The sequence below is a fragment of the Scyliorhinus canicula genome, chromosome 6 (genome assembly GCF_902713615.1).
Source record: "Scyliorhinus canicula chromosome 6, sScyCan1.1, whole genome shotgun sequence".
Lineage (NCBI taxonomy): Eukaryota > Metazoa > Chordata > Chondrichthyes > Carcharhiniformes > Scyliorhinidae > Scyliorhinus > Scyliorhinus canicula.
The window spans coordinates 16,603,052-16,624,679 of record NC_052151.1 but is presented as its reverse complement, the minus strand read 5'-3'; the positions used below and the strand labels follow the sequence as shown (position 1 = coordinate 16,624,679).

Sequence of the window (21,628 nt, the reverse complement as noted above, 5' to 3'; positions counted from 1 at the left end):
AATTCCGGGGCCTGTTCGGGGAGGCTGGTGCGGGAATTGAACCTGTGCTGCTTTACAAGCCAGCTATTCAGCTCACTGTGCTAAACCAGCCCCTTAATGGATGGGCAGTAAATGCAGGCGAAGCCAATGACACCCATATCCTATAAATGAATTTAAAAACTGCTCTGATCGGTCAAGCTGACATTGTTAACCCACTTTGCCCTTTCATTTCTCAGAGGCTGAAGACGAAAAGGGGTAAGATGCAGAAATGTTCATTAATGACAATATCTGGATTCCCAGGTTAGTTTAACACAGTTAAACATCCCAGGGAGCTTCACAAAAGGGATACCAAATCTATCTTAACACAGAGAAAAAGCTCAGCCAAAGAAGTGGTCAATCGTCAAGCCCCCATATTTCACACTCCCATATTAACAATCTATATGGGCGGGTGAGGGTAGCCATTCTGGGCTACGTGGAGCTAAATGATACCGGGGGGCAGGTCATGGCTGAACGCTGAAGGCAGTGGTTAGGGAAAGTTTATTTCAATTCGCACAGGGAGAAAGCAGAGCAAGCGGAGATGGCAAGACTGATGGATGAGATTTGGAGTGCGATAGGAGATACTCGGAGGTGCCAGAGGCAGGGCTGTTGAAGGAGAGGCAGAAGCTACACTTGGAGTTTGGGCTAGTGTCTACGGGGAAGGTAGTGGGACAGTGATGGAGGGCCAGAGGTGCAGTATATGATCACGGGGAGAAGGATGTTGACCCATCAGTTGAGGAAGCGCGAGGCGGCGAGGCACATTGGCAGAGTGAATGATGATAAAGACAAGGTGGTGATGGAACCGGAGGGGGTGAATGTGGTGTTTGAGGCCTTGTAAAAGGAGGCTGTATGAGTCGAAGGAGATGCAGCGGTTTTTGGACGGCTGGAGTTTCCCCAAAGTAGAGGAGGAATTGGTTCAGGGACTGGGGGCCCCAACTGGCCTGTGGGAGGTGATGGATAGTATGGGGAGGATGCAGGCAGGGAAGGCCCCGGGGTCAGACTGCTGCTGAGGGCATATATGAAGCGAGGGAGAGGGGGTAAATCCGCCACCTACTTTGTCGCAGGCTTCCACTTCCCTGATATTAAAGAAGGATAAGGATCCGGAGCACTGTGGGTCGTACCGCCCGATATTACTGAACATAGACGGCGAAGCTGTTGCCGAAGGTGCTGACCTTGCGAATCGAGGACTGCGTCCCGGGGGTAATCGGCAAAGATCAAACGGGTTTTGTGAAGGGGAAGCAATTGTTGGTGAATGTGAGGAGGTTATTCAATGTAATCATTATGCCTTCGGAGGGGCAGGAGGTGGAGGTAGTGGTGACGCGCAGAAGGCGTTCGATTGGGTGTAGTAGTACCTGCTGGAGGCGTTGGGGCGGTTTGAGTAGGGATTTATATTTTGGGTCTGGTTGTTGTTGGGCTGCACAGTAGCACAAGTGGATAGCACTATGGCTTCACAGCGCCAGGGTCCCAGGTTCGATTCCCCGCTGGGTCACTGTCTGTGCGGAGTCTGCACGTTCTCCCCGTGTCTGCGTGGGTTTCCTCCGGGTGCTCCTGTTTCCTCCCACAGTCCAAAGACGTGCAGGTTAGGTGGATTGGCCAGACTAAATTGCCCTTTGTGACCAAAATGGGTTAGGAGGGGTTATTGGGTTACGGGGATAGGATGGAAGTGAGGGCTTAAGTGAGTCTGTGCAGACTCGATGGGCCGAATGACCTCCTTCTGCACTGTATGTTCTATGTTCTAAGGTGCTGGTCATAAGTGTGCGAACAAACCAAGTGAGTTTGGGGTACTTCGGGCTGCATCGTGGGGCGAGCCAGAGACCCACTCTCCTTGTTGCTCTCTGCCCTGGCGATAGCGCCGCTGGCAATGATGCTCAGGGCAGGGCAGCACGGTGGCCTAGTGGTTAGCACAACTGCCTCACGGCGCTGAGGTCCCAGGTTCGATCCCGGCTCTGGGTCACTGTCCGTGTGGAGTTTGCACATTCTCCCCGTGTCTGCGTGGGTTTCGCCCCCACAACCCAAAAATGTGCAGAGTAGGTGGATTGGCCAATGCTAAATTGCCCCTTAATTGGAAAAAATAATTGGGTAATCTAAATTTATAAAAAAAAAAAAAAAAAAATGATGCTCAGGGCGTTGTGGGACTGAGCTTGGGTGGCAACATCGAGGGTCTCACTGCATGTGGACAAACTGTTGCTGTATATTTCAGAACCGTTGGGCAGTATCAGAGGCATCATGGGGATTTTAGAGGAATTTGGTCGGTTTATGGGATACAAGTTGAATATGGGGAAAAGCAAAGTGTTCCCAATTGAGTCTAGGGGGAGGAAAGGAGGTTAGGGGAGGAAAGGAGGTTAGGGGAGGAAAGGAGGTTAGGGGAGGAAAGGAGGTTCGGGGAGGAAAGGAGGTTCGGGGAGGAAAGGAGGTTAGGGGAGGAAGGGAGGTTAGGGGAGGAAAGGAGGTTCGGGGAGGAAAGGAGGTTCGGGGAGGAAAGGAGGTTAGGGGAGGAAGGGAGGTTAGGGGAGGAAAGAAGGTTAGGGGAGGAAGGGAGGTTAGGGGAGGAAAGAAGGTTAGGGGAGGAAAGGAGGTTCGGGGAGGAAAGGAGGTTCGGGGAGGAAAGGAGGTTCGGGGAGGAAAGGAGGTTAGGGGAGGAAAGGAGGTTAGGGGAGGAAGGGAGGTTAGGGGAGGAAAGGAGGTTCGGGGAGGAAAGGAGGTTCGGGGAGGAAAGGAGGTTAGGGGAGGAAAGGAGGTTAGGGGAGGAAGGGAGGTTAGGGGAGGAAGGGAGGTTAGGGGAGGAAAGAAGGTTAGGGGAGGAAAGGGGGTTCGGGGAGGAAAGGAGGTTCGGGGAGGAAAGGAGGTTTGGGGAGGAAAGGAGGTTAGGGGAGTTGTTATTTAGAGTGGCAAGGGTGAGTTTTAGATGTTTGGGTATCCAGCTGATGCATGGCAGGGCACAGCTACACAAGTTGAACCTTGCTCGGCTGGTGGAGCAGATGAAAGTCCAGCCATCCCAGGAATCAGCCTGGTAAACCTTCGCTGCTCTCCCTCCATAGCAAGAACATCCTTCCTCAGATAAGGACACCACAACTACACAATACTCCAGGTGTAGCCTCACCAATGCCCTGTATAATTGCAGTAAAACATCTCTATTCCTATACTCAATTCCTATTCTCAAATCCTCTCGTTATGAAGGTCAACACTAAGGCCAACATTTGCCTTCTTTACTGCCTGCTGTACCTGTGTGCTTACTTTCAGCGACTGATGCACGAGGACACCAAGATCTCGCTGAGTATCCACCTCTCTCAATTTACACCTATTCAAATAACGGGTGAATTCGTACCACCATCGCTATTGGCGGCTCATTTCTCATAAGCGCCTTTTGTGCCCTGTCCACCTCCAAGGGGTGAACAAACGCACCTTCTCCCAGCAAATTCTCAAACATACGTGCCACATATGCACCAGCGTCCAATCTCTGAGTTCCCCCCATTTCGAAACAGTGATGTCCCTAAATCCAATGAAGACGGCCAGACAATCCTTCGGGTAGGAGTGAGGAAACAAAAGGAGGAAAAGCAAACACACAGAATGACACATCCCCAGATTCCATTCTGAACATTTCCTTTTGCTTATAGGCCAGTAACAGAACAAGTGAAAGCAACTTACTGTGATGGGAGACTGGGCGCTGGTAGTGTAAGGCAGCCGTGGTGGTGTCAGGTAATACCTGGAGGGTCGCTGCTTCTGAGCGAAGGCGGTGATGGGCATAGTTTCATGAGGCTCGTTACTCTGTGGGTGGCAGAAGAAAGTACATTAAAAATGTAACCTCGCATACGGATGTGGTCTTTTCTTTTTGAAAAATGCAATCATAGAGCAACAAAACAAAGATGTAGCAGCGTAGTAGTTACAGCATTGGACTAAGCAGTTGCGAGCTCAAATGCCCAACGTGACGAGTTGCAGCATTAAATACAGTAAATCTGGTGTTCTGTGGGCAGGCATTAGGAAAAACAAAAACCCACGAAAAGCTATTAAATTGCAGTTAAAAAGTTCAACCAACTTCTTCTTGTCCTTCAGAGATAGAACCAGCCACCTCTCTCTGGTCAAGACCTACACGTGACTCCAGTCCCACACTATATAGCTGACACGACAAGCCACCCAGTCGTGGAAATAATTGTTGAACATCTAGCACCATCTTTACAGAAACCGAAAGCAAGAACAAGCAGTGGAGCAAGAGTCTAATGGGACAATTCTGTCCAAGAGCCAGCAGAGGCACGTCACCCAAATGGCCTCTTGCTGTGCTTTAAGGATTCATAAGTTCGTAAGATATAGGAGCAGAATTAGGCCATTCGGCCCATCAAGTCTGCTCCGCCATTCTATCATGGCTGATATGTTCCTCATCTGCTGCCTACAATGTTACAGACCATGAGCTGGATTGCAAAATCAGCCAGAGCATCTCCTCCCTGGGACACATGATCTAGGAGCGGGAATAGGTAATTTAGCCTCCCAAGCCTAACACCCTCAATGTGATGATGGCTGACCCCATCCTGGCCTCAACTCTACAGTCCTGCCAATTCTCCATAACCCTTCAACCCATTACCAATTAAAAATCTGTCTAACGCCTCCTTAAATTTACTCACTGTCCCAGCATCCACCGCACTCTTGGACAGCGAATTCCACAGATTCACACCCTTCGGGAGAAGTAGTTTTTCCTCAAATCTGTTTTAAATTTGCTGCCTCTTATTCTAAGATTATGACCTCTCATTTTAAAATGCCCCACAAGATGAAGCATCAGCTCCACGTCTACTTTATCCATACCTTTTAGCATCTTGTATACCTCAATTAGATCTCCCTTCATTTTTCTAAACTCTACAGAGAGTATAGGCCTAAACTGTTCAATCTCTCCTCATACAACAAACCCCTCATCTGTGGAATAAATCCTCTGAACTGTCTCCAAAGCCACTACATCTTTCCTCAAATAAGGGGACCCAAACTATGCACAATATTCCAATTGCGGTCTTGCCAATGCCTTGTATAGTTGCAACAACACTTCCTTACCTTTATACTCAAGGTTATTTAGTATCCGAGGTTATTAGTAGTAGCAAGGTTTATTCGTTAGTAGACAGAGGGACGGCATGGCAACTCTCACCTCGAGTGCACATCCTGAAGGTTGTGGGAACTCAACGACAATTCCCGTGTCCTGGATAACCACATGTGCAGGAAGTGCCATCAGCTCGCGCACTGGGTTTTGGAGCTCAAGCTGCAGCTGGCATCAGCGATGTTGAAGGTTAGTGGATGGCATGTTTATAGATGTGGCCACCCCGCAATTTAAGAGTATGCAGGGACGGAGGGAATGGGTGACTGCCAGGCAGTCAAGACGAAATAGGTAGTGCAGAAGGCCCAAGTGCATCGCACTCTGCGGCCAATATTCAGTTCTGAATACTGATTAAAGTGACGGTTCATCTGGGCAGTGCAGCCAGAGCCAAGTCCATGGTTAGTTCAGCTGACGGGGGATCAAGGCCAAGGATATCACTGAACCGCTGCACAGACGCCAGAGGTGGTACCACTGACATAGGTAGGAACAGGGATGAGTGGTCCTACAGTTAGAATTTAGGGAATCAGGTGGGAAATTAGCAAGCAGGAGTTCAGAGGTAATAATCTTCAGATTACTCCCAATACCACACATGATTAAGTATAGAAACAGGAGGATGGAGCAGATGAACATGTGGCTGGGAAGATGGTGCAGGAGCGCTTTAGATTCCTGGGACATTCCGAGGGAAAGGGGATAAATCTAGGACCAATTTTCTTGCAGGGCGATTTGCCAGTGCTATTCGGGAAGGTTTAAATCAAATCGGCAGGGGTGTGGGAACCAGGAGGTAATATCAGAGAGGAATACCAAGGTGCACAGAATACTGTGAGAGGCAGATTGCATTCGAGTAGTAAATAGTGAGTCATTAGGTGAATTCAGAGTCTGGAGACAAATAATAAATTGTGAATTAGGATTACTGTGCATGCATGTGAATGCGCGGAGTGTGGCAAATAAGATTGCCGCGTGGAACTGTGATGTGCCGATAACCCAGACTTGGCTCAAAGAAGGGCGGAACTGGGTATTAAATACTCCAAATGCAAGGCGTTTGGGAAAGATAGGAAAAGGAGAACGGGAGGGCTGGCAGTATTAATTAAGGAAAACATTGCAGTGCTGAGAGAGAGGATTTCCTGGAGAGGTGAAGGACAGAATCTATTTGGTCAGAGCTAAGCAATTACATTGCTTGGTGCCATCACCAACTTGTGGGAAAGATTCACAGGAACAAATTTGCAAAATTACAGAAAGGTGCCAAAATCCTAGAGTTGTTATAATGGGGGACTTTAATTAACAGACCATAGACTGAGATAGTACTATAAAGGACGGCGGGGGGAGGGAGGAGATCAAGAATTCCTAGATTGTGTTCAGGAAAATTTTCTGCTGTAGCAGTATTTTTCCCGTTCACTGAGAAAGGCGGCATTGCTGTGGACCTTGTTCTTGGGAATGAGGTGGGCCAAGTCAATTGGGGAACATTTACTGGACAGTGATCTTTCATAAGGTTTAGGTCGGTGATGGAAAAGAAAAGGACCAGAGGCAATTCAGAGTAAGAATAATGAGCTGGGGGAAAGCCCCTTCAATGGGGTGAGGAATGGAAATTGGAATTAAAGGGTGGCAGAGAAACCGTGACTAAACAATGGGCTGCTTTTAAAGAAAAGATAGTTCAGGTACAGTCAAGGTACATTCCCGCAAAAGGGAAAGGTAGGGAAAAGCAAACAGAGCTCCCTGGATGACAAAATGGGGATTAAGATGAAGAAAATAAAGTGTTCATTATAGATATCAGTTGGATCATAAACTGAGAACCAGGCTGAATATCGAAGGTTCAGAGGATAAGTGAAAATACAAATAAGAGAAGCAAAGAGAGAGCATGAGAAGAAACTGGCAACGAACATAAGGGGAATCCAAAAGCCTTCCGGAGGCATCTGATAGAACCTACCTTTTTAGTATATAACAAGCTTAAAGGAATAAATGACCCAAGATTTAAAATTACTTCTTAAAGGGCAGCACGGTGGCACAATGGTTAGCATTGCTGCCTCACGGCGCCGAGTTAGAACATAGAACATAGAACAGTACAGCACAGAACAGGCCCTTCGGCCCTCGATGTTGTGCCGAGCCATGATCACCCTACTCAAACCCACGTATCCACCCTATACCCGTAACCCAATAACACCCTTAACCTTACTTTTTAGGACACTACAGGCAATTTAGCATGGCCAATCCACCTAACCCGCACATCTTTGGACTGTGGGAGGAAACCGGAGCACCCGGAAGAAACCCACGCACACACGGGGAGGATGTGCAGACTCCGCACAGACAGTGACCCAGCCGGGAATCGAACCTGGGACCCTGGAGCTGTGAAGCATTTATGCTAACCACCATGCTACCGTGCTGCCCGTGAGTCCCAGGAGTTCCCAGGTTCAATCCCGGCTCTGGGTCACTGTCTGCGTGGAGTTTGCACATTCTCCCCATGTCTCACCCCCACAACCCAAAGATGTGCAGGCTAAGTGGATTGGCCACGCTAAATTGCCCCTTAATTGAAAAAACTGAATTGGGTATTCTAAATTTATTTTAGAAAAGGAAGAAAAAAAAGACTTAAAATGGTTTGTTTAAAAACCCATAATTCAAGCATGACAGTAAAAAACTGCTGAATCCCATGAGAAACATGAAGATAATGAAGCCAGACATACCAAGGACACATTTTGCTAATTTAAAGTTTCTGGGCTATATTCCCAGAAACTGTATTCATGACAACGGTTAAGGCTCATGAGAAAGACGTATTTCAATCATCCCATATTCAAATTTGATGGACAGACATCTCAATCGAATTGAATTAACTGTAATAACTTCAACCCAATCACAGCCAGAAGGGGAAAAGACATTCGTGATAACAATAATCTTAAAAAGTACGTGCCGGTTTTCAACAATTCATTCCAGAATCATCTGACTTAATTTCTGAAGCTACTTTCTGCACTTTCGCTTTGAACCGCCATTTTGTTTATCTTCAACTTTTCTGTATCGTGTTTTCAATTAGAAGAAATTATCATGAGCTGTAATTTGTATTGAATTTAACTCAGTACTCTGTTCTTTCTTGGACAAAACAAACTTTTAAAAACTCTGTATTTTCAAGAAAATTGACTTGATAAGAGACATCTGCAAAACTAACTGAATAAAAGGTAATTTACTTCACGCATGAAGCTCAGTTCCAAGATCTGTCGAGTGATAAGTGTGGTGACACAAAAGATATATTAACCAGAGTACAGACCTATCAGCATCTAAATAGTAAAAGAGTGGTAAAAGGAGTGGGATAAAAAAAGAGGGATTTTCACATTGAGCCTGAAGAATTAAGTGAACACTTTCCATGCGTCTTTACCAAGGAAGAAGCACCTGTGCATGTCATGGTGAAGGAGGAGGTAATTCAGACAACTGAAGGGTTTACGGTTGTGGTACTGGATGCAAAAACAGAAAAAGCCCCGCTAGAAATAGGTCAGGTAGCATAGGTGGAGAGAGAAACAGGGTTAATGTTTCAGTTTGATGACCTTTCACCAAAACTAAGAAAATTAGAGATATAATAGGTTTTGAGCAAAGGATGGGTGGGACAAGGACAAAGCAGGCTGTGCGGCAGGAGAAATCGAATGACAGAAGAGCCTGTCTTCCAGGGTCTCAAGGAATATGATGGGGCAAGAGAGGAACAAAGAAACAAAAAAAATGCCGAGAGGCGGTATGAGGGAAAAAAATGGAACTGAAAATGAAACAAAATGGAGAGGGCAGAGCTCATGGTTTGAAATTGTTGAACTCGGTATGAGGGCTGGCTAGGCCACCATTTATTGTCATCCCTAATAGCTCTTGAGAAGCTTATGGTGAGCTGCCTTCTTGAACTGCAGTAGTCGATGTGGTGTTGGTGCACCCACATGAGGTTAAGGAATGTGGTGGCTCCAGACAATACATTGGAGATTCCCAGTAACAACGGGTCTCAACTCTTCAACTCTGGAGTCCACACTGCCTGGGCTCCTGGTCCCAGGGCCTTGTGTTCTCTCTATTGGTCAGGGTTCACGTGCTCCTGCGCAACTGTTCCCAAGCTGGTCACATAGACCGCAAATGCACCCCCTTACCACATTCCTCCATCCTGAAGTCAGTCCCTCATGACCTTGTATATAGTTTTGTTGTAAAAGGTAAAGAGCCAGAAAGAAAAAGTGTATATCACAGTGTCAGTCTCTCCAGGGACCTTAGAGCCCTTGTAGGCCTCCCTAGTCCCCCAGCCAGATCCTCAGGTAGTATTGTTGTCTGCAGAGGAAGATGGTTCAGGAGATGCTACCACTTGCTGCTTGCCTGATGAGCTCCCCCCAGGATTGCAAGCGGGCTGACTCTGGAATTCCAGGCTCCCTCTGCTCTAGAACAGCCACAGAAGCGCCAGCAGCGCTAGTTGGACCCATCTGTTCTGGAATGGGGGCCACCGTACCCCGCCACCTCATTTGGTCAATATTCTTTCGCCACTGACATTTACCACATAATCTGACCGGCTAACTAGAGTGGGCCCCGAGGCAAAACTTCGAACTAGAACCAGGTTACCCATCTGGAATGATCTGTCACCCTTTTGTGAAGTATATTGATTTCTTTATGATGCCTGACATGCCTCACCTTCCTCGCCATATTTGGAAATATCAAGCCCAAACAAATTCTGAGGCGATGGCCCATATGCAATTTAGCCAGCATGGCCCCCGTGGTGGCATAGGGGTGTCGTGCTGTAGGACAATAGGAAATCGGGCAGCCAATGGCACCATGACTGGCCCGATTGCTTCCTCACAGCAATTTTAAAAGTCTGTGTGGCCCTTTCCACCAACCCGTTGGATGCAGGGAGATATGGGGCTGTCCTGGTGTGCCCAATCCCATTTCTAAGAAGTTCAGTGCCAAGACGATTTCCTGAGGCACTGGCAATGGTGGCAAGTTTTTTGGCAAGGGGATTAGACCCAATGCATTCGCATTGGAGATTTCAGTGCCAGGCCTGTGTTGGAAAGTATAGTTGTAAGCACATAGCAGCAAGGCCCAACATCGTATCCTGGCGGAGGCAATTGATGGTTTTGGCTTGTCCTCTTTCAAAAGACCCAATAGCGGCTTACGGTCAGTTATTGTGAATTGCCGTCCGTAAACGTAATGGTGGAACTTTTTAATACCATAGATGACGGCTAGTCCCGCTTTCCGATGTGGGCAATCTGGTGACACGTCGTATGTGACTATAATTGGCGTCCCGGGTCAAAATGAAATAAAAGCTTCAAAGATCGCACAGCTTATTTTACCAAGCAGAAAGCTTCCTTTTGCTGCTCCTTCCACTGCCAATGATGGTGTTTCCTTAGCAACTGTGGCGCCATGGTCTTAGCCAGGTTTGGAAGGAACCTGCCATAATAGTACACCATTCCCAGCAAAGATTTCAGCTAGTTTAAAAATACTAGTTTAAAACATCTCATTGACATTTCTACTTCTCAATTTGGGAATTGTCACCATAAAAACAATGAAAAAACCCCAATTATTTACTCACAAGGACTTCGTAATCAGGTACAGTGTGCGTTCCCAATCCCGTCCTGTCAAACGTGACTCGATACGTTGCGTTAATTGTGTCCACAGCATCAATCTGCCCCGTAAACAGGCCGTCGTGAAAACCTCGAAGTCGTGCTAAAGTGAGGTGTGGTGGGAGAGCAGAAACGATCACAAACTTAACCAGGGTCCAATAGGTTACTGAATGACAACAGTAGCTATTTTAGTGCTGCCAATGTACCCAGCACCTTGCAATAGCCCTTTCTGCATTTGGGTTTAATAACAGTGATTGGTATTTACTTCATGATCTCCTGGATTTTAAGGCCTGTATTTATACATTTTGCATCATCATTGCTATGGTTCTTATTAGACACTAACGTAATTCTAAAAACTTTGACACACAAAAATAAAGCACTTACTGTGCACACAAAAATAAAGCACAGAAACAGGCCTTTAGTGCAACTTGACCTAGTGCAACTTGGGATTATTATTTAAATAATAAAATATTAAAATATGCTGCTGTGCAGAGAGACCTGGGTGTGCTAGTGCATTAGTCGCAAAAAGTTGGTTTACAGCTGCAACAGGTGATTAAGAAGGCAAATGGAATTTTGTCCTTCATTGCTAGAGGGATGGAGTTTAAGACTAGGGAGGTTATGTTGCAATTGTATACGGTGTTAGTGAGGCCACACCTGGAGTATTGTGTTCAGTTTTGGTCTCCTTACCCGAGAAAGGACGTACTGGCACTGGAGGGTGTGCAGAGGAGGTTCACTAGGTTAATCCCAGAGCTGAAGGGGTTGGATTATGAGGAGAGGTTGAGTAGACTGGGACTGTACTCATTGGAATTTAGAAGGATGAGGGGGGATCTTACAGAAACATATAAAATTATGAAGGGAATAGATAGGATAGATGCGGGCAGGTTGTTTCCACTGGCGGGTGAAAGCAGAACTAGGGGTATAGCCTCAAAATAAGGGGAAGTAGATTTAGGACTGAGTTTAGGAGGAACTTCTTCACCCAAAGGGTTGTGAATCTATGGAATTCCTTGCCCAGTGAAGCAGTTGAGGCTCCTTCATTAAATGTTTTTAAGCTAAAGACAGATAGTTTTTTGAAGAATAAAGGGATTAAGGGTTATGGTGTTCGGGCCGGAAAGTGGAGCTGAGTCCACAAAAGATCAGACATGATCTCATTGAACGGCGGAGCAGGCTCGAGGGGCCAGATGGCCTACTCCTGCTCCTAGTTCCTATGTTCTTATCATTGTTCATGCTCCATGTACCTCCTCCAATCTGACTTCATTTAACTCTATCTGCATTTCCTTCTCCCTCATCCAGTTTATCCTGAAACGCGTTGATGTTCTTTGTCTCAGCTATTCTCTGTGGCAGAGTTTCATATACTAACACTCTCTGGGTAAGGACTTTCTTCTTAATTCCCTACTAGATTTATTGGTGACTTGATGGTCTCCAGACAAGAGGAAACATCCTTACGTCTATCCTATCAAATCCCTCAATAATTTCTAGGGCCCTCCGTCAGGTCTAGATTTTAAAAAAATGGTTCCAACCTGTTCCTGGTAAGCATAATTTCTCCATTCTGGTATCATCCCTGTAAATCATTTTTGTAACTTCTCCAATGCTTCTATATCATTTTTATAATACGGAGACCAGAACTGTGTGCATGGTACTCCAAGTGGGAGAAAGTAAGTACATGATGTACGACAGTGCTGAGGTAATGACTTACCCGTGACTTTTGTCCCTATAACTAGAGGTAATGGGATTTCATCTGGGAGATCTTTGTACTGGGACAGCTCCGTCACTTTCCTCTGTTGCAGGAGTCTGATCTTCTGCCGCTTGTGTTGCAAGGCCGACCGCTCTTCCGCAAAGAATGCTGCCGAACATCTGCGATACAGGAGATCGGGTTACAACAGCATGCCAGGTATGGCATCTACCCACCGGCTGTAATTGCCACTTTAATGATTGAACTAACATTTTCACATGGGACATAATCCTGTGCGAGATGTTGGGACCACACAATGATTTTTGGACCCAGAGCACCATTCCACCAATGCTGTCGGTGGGTTCATGTTAGCAATAGGTTTATTGGATAGCTTGGGATTAAATCAAGTTGGATCATCTAATTCGAACCCATTAAATGTCAGGTTTCCACCTTCTTTGTATGTGTGTGTGTGCGCGCGTGCCACACCTAGTCTTCGCCCTTCTCAATTGCTTTTCCCTCCTTCTTTTGCTGTATTCATTCATGGGGTGGGGGGTGTCGCTGGTTGGGCCAGCATTTATTGCCCAGGACTTTAAGAGTCAACCACATTGCCATGGAGTCACATATAGACCAGACCAGATAAGGGCGGCAGATTTCCTTACATAAAGAACATTAATGAACCAGATCGGTTTTTACGACAATCGATAATGGTTTCACGATCATTAGACTTTTAATTCTAGATTTTTATTCAATTTAAATTTCACCATCTGCAGCGGTGGGATTCGAACCCGGGCCCCCAGAACATTACCCTGGGTCTCTCGATTACTAGTCCAGTGCCTTTGCTTGCCCACCTGACAATTTGTTTTTACTGCTATTTGCCAATGCAACTGAAGGCGAGAAAAGTTTTACAGCATCAGGCCTCAGGCATTCAACTGAGTGAAGGCTGCATCTTTTATCCCAGAATGTCAGGAATGTGGTGAGGAAAAGCTGGCACACAGCTGGATGCCTACAGGATGAAGGGAAGGATTCCTCTAGCTGCTGATTAGGATTGCTGGAGTTAAGAGGAATGGGGGGGGGGGGGGGGGGGGGATTTCATAGAAATGTATAAAATTCTAACAGGACTGGTCAGGGTAGATACAGGAAGGATGTTCCTTATGGTGGGTGTGTCCAGAAGCAGGGGTCACAGTCTGGGGACACAGGATAGACCATTTAGGACAGAGATGAGGAAATTTCTTCACCCAGAGAATGGTGAGCCTGTGGAATTCGTTACCACAGGAAGTAGTTGAGGCCAAACCATTCTATGTTTTCAAGAAGCAGTTAGATATGAATATAGAACATTACAGCGCAGTATACGCCCATCGGCCCTCGATGTTGCGCCGACCGTGTAACCCCTCTAAAGCCCATCTACACTATTCCCTTATCATCTATATGCCTATCCAATGACCATTTGAATGCGTTTAGTGTTGGCGAGTCCACTACTGTTGCAGGCAGGGCATTCCACGTCCTTACTACTCTCGGAGTAAAGAACCTACCTCTGACATCTGTCCTGTATCTATCTCCCCTCAATTTAAAGCTGTGCCCCTCGTGCTAGACATCACCATCCGAGGAAAAAGGCTCTCACTGTCCACCCTATCTAATCCTCTGATCATCTTGTATGCCTCAATTAAGTCACCTCTTAACCTTCTTCTCTCTAACGAAAACAGCCTCAAGTCCCTCAGCCTTCCCTCATAAGTTCTTCCCTCCATACCAGGCAACATCCTGGTCTTACAACACCAGGTTAAAGTCCAACAGGTTTGTTTGGAATCACTAGCTTTCGGAGCACAGCTCCTTCATCAGGTGAGAAACCAGGATTAGGCTGCTGAGTTGGGATGATCAGCCATGATCATAATGAATAGTGGATCAGGCTCAAAGGGCCGAATGGCCTCCTCCTGCTCCATTTTCTATGCTACTCTCCCATGATGGGTGTGGATGTCTCTGGATAGACACAGGAGATCCTGAAGGGGGAGGGTGAACAGCCAGAGATTGTAGTACACATAGGTACTAACGACATAGGCAGGAAGAGTGATGAGGTCCTGCAGAAGGAGTTCAGGGAGTTGGGCAGTAAACCAAGAAGCAGGAACTCTAGGGTTGTAATCTCAGGATTACTCCCTGTGCCACGTGACAGTGAGGCAAAAAATAGGAGGCTAGTGCAGCTAAACACGTGGCTAAACTGGTGGTGTAGGAGGGAGAGTTTCAGATTTCAGGACGATTGGGATCTCTTCCGGGGCAGGTGGGATCTGTCACAAGTAGGCTTACATTAACACTGCAATGACGTTACTGTGAAAAGCCCCTAGTCGCCACATTCCGGCGCCTGTTCGGGTACACAGAGGGAGAATTCAGAATGTCCAATTCACCCAACAGCACGTCATTTCGGACTTGTGTGAGGAAACCGGAGCACCCGGAGGAAACCCACACAGACACGGGAAAACGTGCAGACTCCATGCAGCCAGTGGCCCAAGCCGGGAATCAAACCTGGGACCCTGGAGCGGTGAGGCAACAGTGCTAATCACTGTGCTACTATGCCATACTGTGGACCAATGTACAACATTAGCAGACCTCCAACACCACACCTGTATCCAGTGAGGATTAGATAATTACGGCCAGACCCTCTGTTATTTCCTCCCTGGTTTCTTAACAGCCTGGGGTAGGTACATTTCATCTGAAACTGGTGATCTATCCAATGTCAAGGATGCTAATTTCCTTCATACTTTTTCTCTCCCTATGTTTATCGCATCCAATATTTCCACTCCTCCGCCTCCTCAACTACAATGTCTGCATTGTCCCCATCTTTTGTGAACACAGAGAAAATCTTTTTTGGACTTTTGTGGTCCTACTCTCTCTTTAGTTATCCTCCTACTCTTAATGTATCGGTACGTTAAGGAGACATTAAGGGAGGTAATGGTGTAGTGTTATTGTCACTGGACTGTAATCCAAAGGCCCAGGTAATCCTCTAGGACCCAAATTCAAATCTCAATGAGGCAAATGGTGATAGCGGAATTCAATAAAAATCCAAAACTAAAAATGTAATGATGACAATGAAACCATTGTGGATTGCTGTAAAAAGGAAAACACCTCTGGCTGATTAACATCCTTCCTTTAGGGAAGGAAATCCTCAAATTTTCAGATGGAAATCTGCCATCCTTTTTGTTGCATAAATTTAGAGTACCCAATTATTTTTTCCAATTAAGGAGCAATTCAGCGTGGCTAATCCACCTACTCTGCACATTTTTGGGTTGTGGGGGTGAAACCCACGCAGACACGGGGAGAATGTGCAAACTCCACACGGACAGTGACCCAGGGCCGGGATTCGAACCTGGGTCCTCAGCGTCATAGTCTCAGTGCTAACCACTGCGCCACCAAGCTGCCCTTGAAACCCGTCATCCTTACCTGTTCTCCAGATTCACAGAAATGCAGTTGACTCTTAACTGCCCTCTGAAATGGCCACTCGGTCCAAGGGACCATCCAATTAGGGATGAGCAATAAATATTTGCCAACTGGCAACACCCACATCCTAGAAATGAATTTTAAAAATCTCCTCGATTTTGCTTGCCAATACATTATTAAATCCAATACACTCCTGGCTGGTCTCCCACATGCTACCCTCCATAAACTTGGTCATCCAAAATTCTGCTGCAGTCGTCTTAACTCAAGTCCTTTCCCCCAACACCCCTGTGCTCATGGACATACACGGACTCCCAGTCAAGAAATGTCTCAATTTTAAAATACTCATCCTTATTTTCAAATCTCTCCATGGCCCTGCTCCTCCCCATCTTGGTCATCCTCTTTAGTCTACAACTCAGTTATCCTTCTTCACCCTATTCTGGCCGGTTGAGGCATCCTTGATTTTCTATGCTCCACTATTGGTGGCCATGTCTTCAGCTGCCTAGAGCCAAAGCTCTAAAATCCCTCTCTGCAACTCTGTCTCTATCTCTCCTGTTTTAAGATAGTCCCATTTCCTGAGGGATACTTTAATTTACAATATTCCTAGGAAGTGCCTTGCTTATCACATAAACAGCGCTATACAAGTGGTTATCGTGGCTATTATTTTAAAAGCAAAGTGTAGACCACCTTAACTTGCGAGCACCACTGAATAGAGAAAACCACATTCAAGACTTATTCGTCCTCTTGACAGAGCTGAACGCAGTGAATGTGTGGAGAACGTAGCAGCTTGATCGTTCTCGTCACAGGACAATGCATCAGGACTGTAGAATTGCAGTATGAGTAGACTAGTCAGAGATAGCGAGCTGCGTTCTCTGGAGGTTAATCAGTGAACCGGTTGAGTGCTTAAAAACAATCCAGCAGCTTTGGTGTAATTTCCTTCTCCCCCTGGCACATGTCCAATGATCAATGCCCAATTCACCACAAGGTTCCAATGGAATAGACAAGGGTCCCAAGTCCTGAAGCATTGTACCTTGTGTAGCTGCTCCCATCCTGGACACTCACCGCCTTGGTTTTCCCATTAGCCTCCTGATTTTGCCCCACTCGACTCTGGTCAACTTCCTGGTTTTTAGATTTGGGAAGGACTCCTTCAGGCACACGCAGAAATCATTATCCCCCTCGAAAAGCGGCCTAGGAAACAGAATGGATCAAATCTTACACATGTGGGGTGGGGAGGGCATAAAACGTGGAGTTTGCGGAATTAAATATTAGGAAAGTCAAATAAAAACTTACTTGTCAATATTTGAGTAAAACCACTCATAGATGCACCACTTGTGCGCCTTGGGAAGTTTCAGCAGGTTACGCAGGCGTAAGCCAATCTTCTGGGCAGCCTTCTTGTCGGGCGTTGCCAAGACTGCAGAAAGTTTCTGACGAGAGATTGTGTTTTATTGAAATTGGAAGAAAAAGCCCACGATAATTTTTAAAACAATATCATGTATAAGAAAGATGGAAGTTGAATGTTTTATGAAGTTCAAATGAACAAACAGCAAAATGTTTGAAATCTTTTTTTTTAAAAAAGGGTTTTGGTTGCACTTGACCGTTCACCCATGTGACGAGAGTTCACGATCAGCCTGGAGTAAAGGAAAGAGGCAGCAAGAGGCACATGTTACACTTTTGGAGAATCCTGGCCCCATTTCTCGTAGACAAGAGCCCAGAGGGCAAAGTACTCCCGATTGCTGACCTTGAGGCTGTGGGACGATTGCTATAAAGGAAACTACAAAACATCACTATTGTTGAAGGGCTGTTATCGTGGTGCTGCATCATACTCAGGCAACTTTAGCTTCTATCTGAGCCTGGCCAGTACCCAGTCCTAGCTTGGCCTGCTGCGGAATGGAGAAAATCAAACTCAAGGTTCCTCACAGAAACATTTACAGTACATGGTACTCTGAAAACAGGACAACACTCAAAATCTATTACCATCAGCCCTCGACATGGTTTTGGTACAACACTCTCCATCTTCCATTGTACCATTTTGACAGTATTCTGTTGCTTTGTCTGGTTGCAGTTAGGCGTCTCTGGAGTGGTGGCAAGTAGATGAGACACACTTCCCATACAATGAGGTGGGGGTTGCTGCAGGATTGACAAGGCACTTCAGTCTGCTCCGACTTACCTCTTAGCTGCTGACAAGAGAAGCACTGGCAAAGGCCTGAATGAAAGCCAGCCACCCTATCCTCTCAGCCAGGGATGGTACAAGCAGTGGAGAAACTCTTACGCTGTGAACTTTTATTTGTCACTTTTATTTAAAAAATCCTCATGCCAGGTAGTCAGTCACAAAATGTGGTTTTCTTCATAGTAAGGGAGATCGTACCTGAGGTTGCATGGCAACTCTCTGGTTCCTTTCGGAGACTTGGTATTCTGCAGCTGCCTCTCCTCCTCTTCACTCAAGAATCGACTCCTTTTTGTACTTCTTGTTGGCTGAATGAATTGAACATTTTACAAAAATGTCAGATCCCAAACACCTTGCAACACAGACACAAGAACAGATTTCTATCAATTGACGGAATTGCCCTGTATTGATAGAGTGAAATATACAGAATCTCAACAATTTCTCTCTCAAAGCCCACTGAATCACAGTGCCAACAACCTTGTTGGGGATATGGTTCCTTTGGCTTCCAACAACATGGTCATTTTCCAATGGATGAGCCAAGACAAAAAGTGAGGTCCTTCTATTCAACTATACAGGGCTTCACAGGCAGACCTGATCCAGTTCCCCGACCTGGTGTTTATACATGCAAATTCTTCTGGACAGTGATCTGTGTCAAGAAACTGAGCCAATTTTCAAATAGAGTTCTCAAAGCCATTTTGGATTAGACAGAGGATTGGACCTGGAGCTGCCTGGTTCTCACTTGGTAATGTACTCAGCTGAGATTTTACATCAGGTCATCATTCAATTCATATCCATTACAGCAGCTAGAGAGAGGTTTTACTCAATCCGCGTGGAATATAAGGACAGAGGAATCAAGCAGGCCTAATTCTGGTGGTGGAAGGAGGCAAGAGTTAATGGGGTGGCAGTATGCACACATAGAATGGAAGAAATCTAGGAGGGGAGTGATTGCAGGATACCCAAAGTTTCAGAGGGGTCTGGGGAGAACTGGAGGAGGTTCAAGAAATTAACTGCACTCATTTTGGCTTGCACTGTTTTACTCTGCAAATCCATATCAATAGAGCATCTTGAGCACACATAACCATTTCCCAGCCAGCAACTACTAAAATTGGGTTGGCTGCCTACAGTTTCCCCCCCATGTTCTTTCAAGGGAGGTGGGTGCCACTGGCAAGGCCGGCATTTGCTGTCCATCCCTAATTGCCCTGGAACTGAGTGGCATTTTAAGAGTCAACCAGATTGCTGTGGATCTGGAGTCACATGTAGGACAGACTAGGTAAGGACGGCAGATTTCCTTCCCTAAAGGACATTAGTGAACTCGATGGATTTTTCTTTTTTTTTAAAAAACGGCAATCAACAATGGTTTCATGATCATTAGACTTTTAATTCCATATTTTTATTGAATTCAAGTTTCACTATCTGCCATGCTGGGATTCAATCCCGGATCCCAGAGCATTACCCTGAGTGTCTGGATTTGGATTTGTCATGTGTACCGAGGTACAGTAAAAAGTATTATTCTGTGTACAGTCCAGATAGATCATTCCATACATAAAAACATAGGCCATACGATAGATACACAATGTAAACACATAAACACAGGCATCGGTTGAAGCATACAGGAGTTTAGGGCAGCACAGTAGTTAGCACTGCAGCTTCACAGCCCCAGGGTCGCAGGTTCGATCCCTGGCTGTGTCACTGTCTGTGTGGAGTCTGAACGTTCTCCCTGTGTCTGCGTGGGTTTCCTCCAGGTGCTCCAGTTTCCTCCCACAAGTCCTGAAAGACGTGCTGTCAGGTGAATTGGACATTCTGAATTCTCCCTCTGTGTACCAGAACAGGCGCTGGAATGTGGCAATTAGGGGATTTTCACAGTAACTTCATTGCAATATAAGCCTGCTTGTGACAATAAAGATTATTATTATTAGTAGTACTACTCAGGAGAGAGGATGTGTGAAGAGATCAGTTCAGTCCATAAGAGGGTCATTTAGGAGTCTGGTAACAGCGGGGACGAAGCTGTTTTTGAATCTGTTTGTTTGTGTTCTCAGGCTTTTGTATCTCCTGCCCGATGGAAGAAATTGAAAGAGTGAGTAAGCCGGGTGGGATGGGTTTGTGATTATGCTGCCCACTTTCCCAAGGCAGCGGGTGGTGTAGACAGAGTCAGTGGATGGGAGGCAGGTTTGTGTGATGGACTGGGCTGTGTTCACAACTCTCTAAAGTTTCTTACAGTCTTGGACTGAGCAGTTGCCATACCAGGCTGTGATGCAGCCTGGATTACTAGTTCAGTGACAATACCACTACGCCACCGCCTCCCCTGTCAGAGTGCGAAACACTTCTTCCTCCAACCCTGGAGTGGGACACAATGGAACATCATGTGGGCCCAATGTCTCCTTCAGATGATCCAGCAGCTTATCTCCCCCAGGGGAAGCAAGTCTACAAACCGGATACTCAATCTGAGCGGCATTACAGTATAGGAACCAGTGCTGATGTGCAGTTTAGGATTTAAAATATGGGGTTACCCAGTGAAAACCATGCAGATAATGAGCTTGGACTTCAAATGCTTGCATTGGGAGGAAGGAAAAACTGGAGGAAGACTAGGAACACCAGAGGTTTGACATAGTCAGAGGTCTACAGCACAGAAAAGGCCCTTCTGCGCATTGCGTCTGGCCGGTCAAAAACAACCACTTAACTTTCCTAATCCCATTTTCCAGCACTTGGAATGCCTTGGCATCGCCTTGTGTGCCTTGGCATCGCAAGTGTACATCTAAATATTTCTGAAATGTAGGGTCTCTGCCTCCATCAGCCTCAGGCAGTGAGGTCCCACCACCCTCTGGGTGAAAAGGTTTTTCCTCACATCCCCTCTAACCCTCCTGCCCCTTACCTTAAATCTCTGCTCCCTGGTCATTGATTCGTCCACAAAGGGGAACGGTTTCTTCCTGTCTACTCTACATATGCTCTCATAATTTTATATATATCAATCATGTCCCCCCTCAGTCTCCTCTGCTCCCTGTCTATCCAATCTCACTTCATAACTAACTTTCCAGTCCAGGCCACACCCTGGTAAATCTACTCTGCACCCTTCCCAGTGCTACCACATCCCTCCTATAATGTAGATTCCAGAACTACACGCAATACTCTAGCTGTGGCCTAACCAACGTTTTATACAGTTCCAGCATTATGACCTGCTAGCTTAAAGGATTGGTATACATGCACACCAAGGTCCCTCTGATCTTGGTGCTTCTCAGGATCCTTGATTTGATTTATTTATTGTCACATGTACCGAAGTTCAGTGAAAGATATTTTTCTGCGGCCAAGGAGACGTACACAGTAGACAAAAAAGAAAATAGTAGATAGTTACAGCGAATGCGAAAAAGTATACAGTACATCTACAAATAAGTAATTATTTACAGTATGGAACAAGGGCAAAATAACAAAGCAATTACAACATAAGTAAGTGCAGCACAGGGCGTCGTGAATAGTGTTCTTACAGGGAACAGATCAGTTCGAGGGAGGGAGAGTCGTTGAAGAGTCTGGTGTAGCCAGACTCCTCCCGATTCCAAAATGGATGCCCGCAAAGAGTGTAGGGAAAATTGGTCAGCTACAAGGAACACAAGCAGGTGCAAGGTTTCCTGTGTATTAAGATTTGCAGAACCCAGACAGAACCGAAACCAATAGCCATTTACATACTAATGAGCGATCTCCAGAAACAATCAGAAACATTGAAACAATCGGGACCAAGACAGACTCCCCGGCGCCAGTGG

At 46.1% G+C, this 21,628-nt stretch overlaps 1 protein-coding gene across 1 annotated transcript in view; it reads right to left on the bottom strand.

The window, feature by feature from the left end:
* Window positions 1–21,628, bottom strand: part of lin9 (lin-9 DREAM MuvB core complex component) — a 178,164-nt gene that overhangs the window by 47,542 nt on the left and 108,994 nt on the right. Inside the window, 7 exon segments of the mRNA XM_038798990.1 lie at window positions 3,661–3,780; window positions 10,599–10,732; window positions 12,323–12,480; window positions 16,778–16,903; window positions 17,006–17,139; window positions 18,081–18,112; window positions 18,115–18,187. Coding sequence (XP_038654918.1) covers window positions 3,661–3,780; window positions 10,599–10,732; window positions 12,323–12,480; window positions 16,778–16,903; window positions 17,006–17,139; window positions 18,081–18,112; window positions 18,115–18,187 — 777 coding nt within the window.